This window comes from Spea bombifrons, chromosome 4 (genome assembly GCF_027358695.1).
Source record: "Spea bombifrons isolate aSpeBom1 chromosome 4, aSpeBom1.2.pri, whole genome shotgun sequence".
Taxonomy (NCBI): domain Eukaryota; kingdom Metazoa; phylum Chordata; class Amphibia; order Anura; family Pelobatidae; genus Spea; species Spea bombifrons.
In genome coordinates this window covers 71636847-71648480 of record NC_071090.1, presented here as the reverse complement: position 1 = coordinate 71648480, position 11634 = coordinate 71636847, and the positions used below count along the sequence as shown (strand labels likewise).

The following is an 11634-nucleotide window of genomic DNA, read 5'->3' as shown; positions in this document are numbered from 1 at the left end:
GAGTGAGTATGTATGTATGTTAATGTACGTGCGTGTTAGCATGAGTGTGTATGTGTTAGCATGAGTGTATAGCTGTAAGCATGAAATTGTGTGTGTGTAAATATATGTGCCAGTGCATATGTTTATTACTCGGGGGGGCAATGGGCCGATGGGGCCACTTGGCTTTACCTGCCCCTTGGCCCGGAAGGTACCAGCTCTCCCTTGTCTATAACATACAAACATATAGTCTTCTTTTATATACAGCAAAATATTTTAACATTATAGGTTTATTTTTAGTAGCAGCAACCCCTTTGCTGCATAAACCGAGACAGATTGCCCTATTGGGAGACTAGGCACTTCCCCTTTGGGATATCAAAGATCTCCCTTGTAACCAGCCGATACATAGTGAACTAACTGCACCAGGAAATGACATCATATGACAAGGTCACGTCTAGGGCAGGGCCCAAACAAATATATGTCTCTTGCCTCTGCTTTTCAGCACAGGAAACAATCCAATGGCAAACCAGCAGAAATATCCTATTGGTTGTTATGAAAAGACCACTTTACAGTATTTGCACTAGAATTGCCCTTTATAAATAACCATTAATCAAACAGAAGCATAATGAGTTTTGATATTGCAGCGTAGCAATAGTGTCACTGATCTTAGCAATTACATATTAGAGGTTAAATTTACATACTTCATAAATATAATTCAGTACTGATGGGTATTCTTGTTTCTTCTGTTACTCTGTGTTTTGTCTATTATGTTTCCGTGGGTTACTGTTGGGTTTTATGTCTCCATAAATTTGCCTCTAACTATTTATTTCTTTACATCTCTGTCTGTGTTTCATAATGTTTAATTATATTGTGTCTACAATGTACAGCCATGTGTTTTATATATAGCTGTTTCTCATTGGTGTAGTTGCAAATGTTCTTACATAGACAGTATAATTTTCCTTGCCCTATAAAAACTGCTATTCAACACATCTCAGAAGATACATTTAAAGGCTTCATTTACAAGGAAATCCTGCTTGTCTAACTAAACGATGCATGTCTTCTTTGTTTTATTATGTCGTAATGTGTAACTAAGGACAGGCTTTACCCTTCAACAACTAAGGATCTATAACATAGCGGATTCTTCACTACCTTTCTAGTTTTTGTACTTCTGTTCGATAATACCGGTAATGGTCGGTGTTAACAGGTTTTTTCAGACTGACATATTGGCCGCAACTTAAATTTATAATTTGCCATTCATTAGCAGCTGGTTCTACCGTCTTCGAATACATTTACTTTTCAGAGCTGAAATCCAACAAGAGTCCTCATAGTTCATAAAATTGGTAATTTGTAGCTCTGCCCTAAGTGGCACTACACTACAGAAATAAAAGATTAAAAACAACGCAATATTTGGCAACATTGGATCAAAAATACACCACCGATGAAACCCCAGTTTTTTAAATAAAAAGATTTATAAACAGCGGCACATATAAAGCTGGATTTCCAGCTTAATTTTATGCATGGATTGTGGTTGCTGTCAATCTAACTATAGCATCTGGTTTGGTGGATATATACTACTTTATTAATACTATCAAAATACATAAAATATAACATATAGCAAAAGCACTTGCAGCAAAAAACATGCGGATTCTTTGGAGTGAGTATCATGCCAGAAAGAACCTGGACTCAGTATGATTTTGAAGCAGTGTATTTATTAGCAGGACAGTTCTCTCTAAATCTGGCAAACTGATGCTGGTTTGGATAAGAATTCTATATGGTCCGTGAAGCCTTGATCCGTGCATCTCAGCCATAGCTGTGTGGGTTACTGAGTTGAATTGGAGATTCCTCCATTCCTGCCCGTCTCACCAGCAGCCATAATCTGTAGTTCAAATTCTGCACTTGGCAGGTTCCCAAAGCGCAGCCAACGCGCATGAGTCGTACAGGCTGTGATCGGTGAGCTCGTCTCTTCTTCCTCTGCAGAGCTCGAAGATCTATCCGCAGTTCATTCTGAGATGGGGTTATAGTTTGATAGTCTGTAAGGTATCCCTCCTGATCATGATTCTCTTTGGAAGGGGGCTCCCTAGGAAGAGCAGAAAAGACAGTTAATATTTAGATTTATATAAAAAAAACATTTCCATTTCTAGCTGTTAAAGTTTATTTTATAATAGTTTTAGTTTAAAAAAATAAAACAGTTAAGAAACAAAAATAAATAATCTGAATTTGGCAGAAATTTTTATATTAGCGGCAGTGATGTCATAGTTACCTCACAGGAAGTCACTAAGAACAGAATGTGACGTTTGTTACCTAATTGTACTACTGATATATTATTTGAGGGTGGCATTCAATAAAATAAGTTGCTTGGGAGGATTTTTAGATTGACATTGACTATTGTAAAAAAAAATGCTTTGGTACTTAAACGATTAAAGCCAAATACAATGCTACTTTTGAAGTATAATTTACTGTTTACTGAGGGGGTCAGTGGACATTTTTGGGGGCAAATAATTTCCAGGAACAGAAATCTTAATCCAAAGATTGTCCCTTGAATATGGGGACATTTGGCTTGCTGCTCTACTCTCTTTGCCAACAGGAGAAAAGCATTTATAGGGATCTGTGCTTGAATTATAATACAGGCAGACTAAGTGACTAGGCTCCCATTTGTAGAAAATGTAATATTTCTGTGATCTGTTTATACCCATGACACAGGCTGCAGGCTCGCTGTCCAGATGTCATACTGTGCAGTTAGCTGAAGCAGGACACAAGGAATCATGTGCAACACATACAATAGATTTTGTAATATAATGTTATATGTTACATGCATTCACCTATATCACTGTTACATGGTCAATTGTCTGTTACATTTCTTGTGGTTGTGCAGCATTGATACATATATGAAGGCGCAACAGAAGTTATGTACAAAACATGAATCAGACACTCATCCCATTGCGGCATACAAAACCTCTCAATAATACCATTTATTTGTCCTTATAACATTTCCTTGGGCTGTACTTATAACACTCCATATTGCTCCATTAAGGCTGTCTGTTTAGGTGCCCTACATAATCTGCTTTAAGTGCTGTCCATGTTTGATAACCTCACTTTGATAACTGTTTCTATCGTTCCATAAAATGCCCTCCTCTAACCTGGCAGTCAGCCATATGAGCGCAAAAGCACTGTGCCCTCATAAAGAGCCACTCAATAATTTGCTGGACTGGCAAGTTCAAGAGGGCAGGATTCTTGAGACTGGTGGTTCTGTCAGGCCCAAGAGCACACGGTGCCCATGACTGCACAGTGCCACATCCTGCTCTTCCGAGAAGCACGCAAGAATGGGGCAACATCCAACTTGGCATGTGCCACTGGGCAAACTCCAATGTAACACCAAGTTCTGGGAACTGTACATTTGTTTTTGTTATTTTGGTTCTGTTTTTCTGCCTTTTTCTCGTGGGGTAGAAAACTAGCTTTGTTTATGCGTGGAGCAAGTATGTGCCGGAACAAACTGTACAAAGTGTGTGAACTAAGGCAAGGGAACGGGATACATGCGTCCCTGATGATATTAATCATCACAGATAGGCATATGTCTGTGTAAGAAGCTATAGTAACTGTTCATTAAGGTACTTATAAAAAACAAATAAAAAATAAAGAAAATAAAGCACAGAATATAATTTATGTAAATACTAAGTTTACTGGATACATAAAGATTGTGTCATACACAGAGAGCCTGTGGGTGCCCAAGACAGACTAACAGACAAGTGAAGACAGTCAGCGTGTCCAGGAGAGAAAACCAAGACAGTGTTATATGTTAAAGCACAAACAACTGGTATGTGCTGGCGTCTCATCTATAACCAAGCTTTTCAAATAATATTCTTTTCAAGTATTCAGAGTTTTAACAATATGTTTTACCTGTGTCTCTCTTTAATGATCCCCACAGAAAAATTGGGCCCCAAAACATCTGTTTAATCTACTTAGATGTCTTGAGTCTATCCACCAAGTGCTGTCACCTGCCCTTGGGGCCAACAGGAACACCACAAAAGCTGACTGTTTAAATACACAGTATAAACTGAATGCCTGTACTCACCGCACAGGTGTGATTATTCTCACTGGCAAACCCTGAGTTCTTATGTGATAACAGATTTATTAATCAACTTACTGACTGATATGTCTAAGGTTGTTGGCTTTGTATTGAAATCAGGCAAAATGCTAAACAAAGGGGCATCAAGAAATAAACAAGGGACCACAATACAGCAGGTAAATGAGAACAATGCACATTACTGTGTGGAAATATGGGGAAATACATGCGCTCATAACATGATCATTCTCATTTAATGCTATAAATGCAGAGGAGGATACACTAACCTTGTATGGTTTAATACCAATAAAACTGTTTTTAATATCATGTAATAAATGGGGATTTTAATATACTGTGATCATAACTAAAACTATGATTTGTAGTTATCAGTTGTCTATGGAAAATAAGGTCTCCCATTGCAAACTCATTAAGTAGACGTTGGATCCAGGGGCAGGAAGCCATCATCATCATATTGCTTTAGCATTAAGTTCTGCTACCCAAGCTGGCATTTGGACATTAGCCCGGTCAGGGACAAATGAGGTGTGGGTATGCCAGTGTGAGTTCAGATGTGGGGTGTTTGGATCCCTCTGGATCCAGGGCCCTTACAGCTATAATGAGCTGTAATTCGTAAAGACAAGGAAACAGAACAGACAACAGGAAAATATAAAAGACAAATGTGCAAGAGAGGAGTGTAGAAAATGAAATAAAACTGTAGGGGAAAAAAGTGTAAATATGTAAAGATGAATAGGGCAGGGGGCGGGACGAGTCGAGCCGAGGGATACTGAGGAGGGGAGGAGGAGGTGTAGAAGGGAGATTGCCTGCAGTTTCACACGTACTCCTGTGTTAACATAGTGATTCGTAATTTGGGATGAATGAGATCACTGGGAAAGTGCACAGTGTCTGCGTGTACTGCGTGTACTATATATATATATATATATATATATAAGTATAAAAATGCATATATATATATATATGAATACATACATATATATATATATATAATATATATAAATACATATATATATAATATATATATATAAATACATATAATATATATAAATACATACATATATTTTTTCAACATGCTAAAATAAACTTTCATAAGCTTTAAACTTTAAGTCCTAGTGTGCACCTTCTTATCTTGTATATGCTATTTTGAGCTGTGGACGTTAGCACCTGGGCGATTATATTTTTTTTATTTCGGGTGTGCATGAACTCTTGCATTTAGATATATATATATATTTATATATATATGTGTGTGTGTTTTGTTCTATGGCTGTATTGTTCAACAAAGTTTAATTTCCGTTTAATAAACATTATTAGTTATTACACTCCTATCACACAAGCCAGGAACACATCTAAATTCGAAACCCCGAAGAATGTGTTCTTACTAAGCAACTGAAGGTATCCCCTATTGCGAATAGAAGAGAAATGTTTTTTAATGTGACACCTGGGACGCATACCAGAGACCCTTTATAGTTTATATATAGAACTGATGTGGGTGTTTGGGACCGCTTACAGGTTACCCTTTACTTAAAGGGATTAGTTTAACTGCTAGTTGTTCATATATGAGATCTGTTTTTTGGTCTTTGAGAAACACTTGTTTACTCCGTGATAACTCCAGTATAATAATTAACCCTTCCCATTCATTAGCTTGCAATTTTCTAAAGAGCTAGATAGGCTGATTTCCCAGGATGTTCAAAAGAACTATTGGACTTTAGTTAATTGTCTTCTTCCTGAATAGCTATTTAGGGAAATCCCTCTGTCCTAATTATCTACTATAATCTCCAGCAATTAGTGTTTACTTAGGTGAGAAACATTTGAGATTAAATAGCAAAAAAGCAAACCTAAAAATAACAACATTTATAACGTCAGGAAATGAAAAATAAAATATTGCAAAATACAAAACAGAAGGTAATAAAAATATTTAGCCCATATTCTGCTATTCAAATCTATTTATTGGGTTGGTTTAACTACTTGACTGTGCTATATAAATGCTGATATCTATTTTATTTCAAAATCATGTTATAAAGTTCCCTAGTGGAAAAACAGTTACGTAGAGAAAAATGTTATCTAGGGAAGAATTTCCTTCTCTGCTCCTTTTATTTTTTTCAACATTCAGATATAGACTTGGCACACCACTTGAGATCCTACTTTTAACAGTTCAGTAAGGTTGTAAACTCATATAATGGTTTACATTGAGAAATGTAAAGTATTAGAAACTCACACATGAGTCATCACTTTTGAAGACCTCCATGATTATTCCTCCCTATAAAAATACCATTGGTGAAAACTGATGTGCCAAAAAAGGTAAAATCAAAGCATAGAAACATAAAAACACAGAATATGATAGCAAGCATGATTGGGTATTTTGACAACGTTATACCCCAAAATCATATCCCCCTTGAATTTATAACTTTATTTGATCAAGTAATTGAGAGGTTCCTTTCCCAGAGGTTCCTATCCTATGTGTCCAATTTACTTACATCTGATGAGGCTACTAGCCAAACCCTCACTTGGTTGGTGTAATATAAACTCACACTGTGATTCTGAGACACCTTTTGTGTGTAATATTAACAGTATGAATGATAGCTTCAATTTATATAGCTTGGAGAAAAGAAGGGAGAGAGCAGATGTGATAGAAACATTTAAATACTTAGAAGGAAGTGAAATGTTAGAAGGAAGTGAAATGTTAGAATAAGACGTCATAATCTAAAACTAGAGGGTCATAGATTTGGCTGTAATGTAAGGAAGTTTTACTTTACTGATAGGGTGGTAAATAAGTTAAACAGCCTCCCAACAGACGTGGTGGAGGGTAATAAAGTGAAGAAATTGTACATGGATAAACATAAACCAATTCTCAATCTAAGATAAGACTGATTAAGGTGTGAGTCTATTTATGTAGTGCCAACAATCGTGCACCGCTTTTTACAGTACATACATTTAAACAATGACGTACCCTGGCCTAGGCTGACTAGGTCCAGGCCTAGGACAGCAGGTCCTGGGGGGGGGGTGTAAGTCTCCCTGGTAAAGCGCAGATTGCCCTCTCGAGCAATCAAGTCCCCAGTGTCATGCTGGACATTCAGCTGTTACACTATGAAGGCTTCATTAATAGATCTCCAGCCAGCAGCCTGCAGTCACAGGAGCAGAGATACTCTGTACAGGCGGGAACTTGGATCCACGTGTGTCAGTCAGTATGTATTCATGTATGTATATATGGTTGTGCCTCTTAAGTAGTTGCATATCTGTGTGTTACTTGATCTTGATCTGCCCTTAATTGTAGTATACCTCTACTTTTCCTTTATCTCAATCCTTCTTCCAATTTTTAAAGTAATCCCTCACCTGTTCTCACCATCAATATTTGCTGTTGCATTATGAAAATTTGAGGTGACTATGAGGTATATTTCTGTGTTCTGTGATCGCACACACTAGGTAAATGTTAAGTTTACCTGAAGATTTAATATTGCCTCTATATTGCATCAGATTCTGCAGCATACGGCAGAGAGTGGAGGGGAGGCTACTTTTATGCAGTGGAAAATGAGTTGGTAGGTGGAAATTCAACAGCGAGGAGAGTGAAAATTTTAAGAAGAGAATATAAGTGGGGGATGTGCTGCAGGGAAGCAGAGAAGGGGGGGTGTTTGGGAGGGTAATATGAGTGAAGAGTTGAAGAACGTGAGAGAAGGCATGTAGTGAATGAAAAAAGTGTATTTGTGAATGGTTGCGATAATGAGGAAAATGCATACAACTTGACTGGAGACTGTGGAAACAAAACCCCACCCCTCCTAACAACTAGCACAGGTTACAAGGTCAAACTGTTTAATATAATTTATATGTATAATTTAAACAGAAGTATGTTAAGACAATTCACTTATTGTGTTCAGATGGACATATATATATATATACCGTGTATATATATATATATATATATATATATATATATATAAACACACACACACAAGAGAGAGAGAGATAATAGAGATGTAATGTAATACAGATGTAGTAGAGCTCTCTGTGGCACATAAGTAATAGAATATGTTGTTATAGTTAAGTGAATAATCATACGTCTGTGATGTAGGTGTACGGGTACATATCTGTGACATGTTATCTGGTGTGTGTATGAGCAGTGCCTGGGTGGCATAGTTACCTGGGAGTGGGAAGCAGCAGAAGGTTTGGAGAGGGTAGAGGTTGTAATCCTGGGAGCTGCTGCATGCATAAGAGGCTGATATAACACAAAGACATGACCATCTGTGACCTCATGGCAAAAGTCTGAACTAGCACCGACACCACAGATTACTGACGATGGCTCACACTTTGTACAATGATGCAGAAATTTTCTTTATATCAAGGTTAGGATCAACCAATCTAAAAAAGGGGAAAAAGAGGTTTAAATGCATTATAGCTACTTTTTTTGTATCTTAAGTTATCATTATCCCTTCCTGTGTTGTGTGTAACATTAATCCTTTTTACTACAAGTATTTTGCCTTCAAATGAAATTCTGTGTAATCCATTATTTGTATTGCATCCTTTTACTTTTGGGTGTATGTTCCATCAATGCACTGCTATTTCAAACAACCTTTGTTCCTGCATTATTTCTCCTGCTAACCTCTACATTCAGATCTCCAACTTGATTTGATTATCTGCAGTAAATCACTTTAAAATAATACAATAGATTGTTTTCTTGCTCCACCACACTGCATCAACAAATTCTACATTGTTATACTTATGACACAGAGAAAAAAAAATAGATCCAAAGGATTGTGATTGTGAAAAAACGTTTTATATTCCGTTATCATTTTGGTTCCAAGGGGTTAATTGCAAATATTGCCTCACATTTTTATTTTACAGCGTTAAACAGTTGTTCTTACCCTATCTGGGGTTATGGGACCTATAGGATGTGCTAAACACTATGTTTAATGTTCTCTTTTGGCTAAGCTGACTGTAGCATATGTGGCTACACAAGAGCTGCCAACATCACAAGGTACAGCAAAAACATAACTGGAAAGGGGCTTATATGTTCGTAAAATGCAATTATAGTAAATCTCCTTTAAGGATTTCCTTAAAGGATGTTCAATAGCTGCTGGAGAGACCCCCAAAGTGGCATTCTCTTTCTATCCCAAAGAGTGAAGACACCTTATGATATAATTTTGTCTGAAAATACCACTCCTTAATCTTTTATTTTTTTCACCCAAACATATGTTTACTTCTCTATAAAAGCAAATTACATATATGTTTAGCTCTGCAAGTGGGGTGAAAAAAATTGCAATTGAAAACTATTGAAAAATATTTGAAATATGACATCACTGTTATTACTTTTTAACCCACTCAAAAACAAAGTTTTGTGCCAACCATAATTCAATGGGTAATTACAAAGTGTAGTGAAGTTAACAATTGTTTTGAATCTGCTGTAAATAATACATCGAGGAAAGTATCTAACAAAGTCCACCTGCATAAATTAATAATTAAAAAAGACCCCCCTAGTATTGCCACCTAACAGTGTGACTATTAAGCCCACATGATTCTGGGATCATCTTCTCACCTGCTATCAGAAGTCTCCTGTTACTCCTTGTGATCCTAGTTACTCCTTGTGATCCTAGTTCCAAAGTCTCTTGCAAAATCAAACCCCTCTAGAGAGCTTTAATAAACGAGAGATGTTTCATTGAGTGGACTCTTTCAGCCTCTGGCCAAATTGTGGTTCTGAAGTCAGCAGAAGGCGTTCCTGTGACTTTGTTCACTCTTCAGGCTGTGATTTGAAGAGCAAAGTTTCCACATGAAGAAACCTCTCTCTCTCTCTCTCTCTCTCTCTCTCTCTCTCTCTCTCTCTCTCTTTCTCTCTCTCTCTTTCTTTCTCTCGACTCATAGATTTCCAGGCGTCAAGCTGGAGTTTCTAACACTGAACTGGACAGGTAAAATCCCCTGTCACTGAAAATCGGGTGGGGCTTTGTTTAATTGGGTGGGGAACGCTGTAAATGTCATCTTTAAACACTTAAAAAAAATAGTGGAGGCTGGGTAACAAAATTATATTATTGATTAATTATTATTGGAACAATACTTTGTGTTGTATACAGCTAGTGACATATTGACTTAAGTCAAGTCACAGTGTGGTCAAACTATTTAGGCAGAACCTCAAAAGCCTTCCATTATTTAAAAAAAAAAAACATTACAAAAAACAATCAATTCTTAAATCTATAAGAAATATGATAAAACCTCATTTAATGGAATATGTTTATAGGCAACATGGCATGTTGTGTTCGCTAATACAAGTTTGCTCCAATTGATTATTAGAAAATTCTTTGCAAATTTACGTGTTTTCCATGAAAACAGCTAAGTGACCCGAAACATTTGAACGACAGTGTATGTATGTATGTATGTATATAAAGCAACATTATTTTTAGGAATAAATAAAGAAAACTTTGTTACCCTTTTGCTGTTTTCTTGCAAACCAGTAAAATCAGTATCAATCGGAAGTGCTACTCAACCCACCAGCAGCCCCCCTGACATCAGAAGGTGCCATCAAGTATCTACCTGTGCAGGAGAACACTGGGAGCTTGTATCAGTACTGTTAAAACAATTGTTTGATGATTGTATTTCAGATGTGACAGGAGCACTTGAATTCCTCTAGGAACCAGGTATCCTGCATTCCATAAACCTGTTACAAAGTAACAACAATGGAATACATAGTTTCATAATTTTTCATACACATAAACACTGAAAAGAAATAAAAAAAAATGGAATATTGAAGACTACATCATATACAGTACATCTGATAAAAACAATTGGTAGCTCTAAAATTGTGTATTAGTAGACTACAATATAGGGTAATGTCATGATTAACTCATATAATGTAGTGGATGCATGGAAGGGTAACCCAGCAGAGGTGGTTAGTTTCTTTGTTTCAGCACTCAATGAGTTAATCTGAGGTTGATTTAATGTGTTTCTTTGTGAATGCCCTCTGTATCTGTTCTGGCTAGAGGTGTCATCTTCCCAAAGGACCCCTGTGGTGATTCATGGCCTAACTGATAAGGATTCTTAGTTATAGGAATTCCATTCCTATCTTAAGTGGAGGGGTTTCCATCACCTTTACCCCACCATAACTTATTGGCACATCAAAGATGGGACCCGATTCTTGGGGATGGTGTCATATAATCGGTCATGTGGTCAGAGGGGGGTTTTCTTGAAACAGAGTGTGATTTAGGGACAATGCAGCGTCCGAAAAGCAGAACTCCATGATATACTCTGATCGGAACAACATCGTAGGAAACCATCTGGACTTAAGGAGTTCCCACAGGCCTGCTTATTGGAGAAACTCGTGAGTGAGGGTCCTGTGTTTAAGTCCTATTGCTTTTAAGAACGGTTTGCTGTTTTACTTTTATTTTGTATGTCTTGTTTTTTGTAATTGTGGCACTGTGTAATCTTTGTATTTTTGTTATTAAAATATTCATAATCCAAGTCTGTCTTTGGGCTCTAGTATCGATATCCACAAACCCTAAGAGAGGATAACACGTTACCGTATTGTTATTGAGTTCTACAGGATATATATATATATATGTTGTTTGCCCGGGGTGGGTTGATATATATATAGAGATAAAGGCTCTAATTCG

The 11634-nt window shown here is 36.9% G+C and overlaps 1 protein-coding gene across 1 annotated transcript; it reads right to left on the bottom strand.

Moving 5' to 3' along the window:
- Positions 1-1503: 1503 nt before the first annotated feature.
- Positions 1504-9613, bottom strand: ADM2 (adrenomedullin 2). Its single transcript, XM_053463307.1, has 3 exons — positions 9573-9613; positions 8181-8398; positions 1504-2053 (listed from the first exon to the last, which is right to left on the bottom strand). The coding sequence occupies exons 2-3, from the start codon at positions 8291-8293 to the stop codon at positions 1777-1779; spliced, it is 390 nt and encodes a 129-aa protein (XP_053319282.1). The 5' UTR covers positions 8294-8398; positions 9573-9613; the 3' UTR covers positions 1504-1776.
- Between the last annotated feature and the right edge of the window lie 2021 nt (positions 9614-11634).

Bases quoted from the DNA above. Each gene is read 5' to 3' on its own strand.
- ADM2 (XM_053463307.1), bottom strand. From the start codon at position 8,293: ATGAGGTCACAGATGGTCATGTCTTTGTGTTATATCAGCCTCTTATGC. The intron at 2,054-8,180 runs GTAACTATGCCA...TGCTCTTCCTAG, and splicing joins CTGCTGCTTCCCACTCCCAG to GGAGCCCCCTTCCAAAGAGA.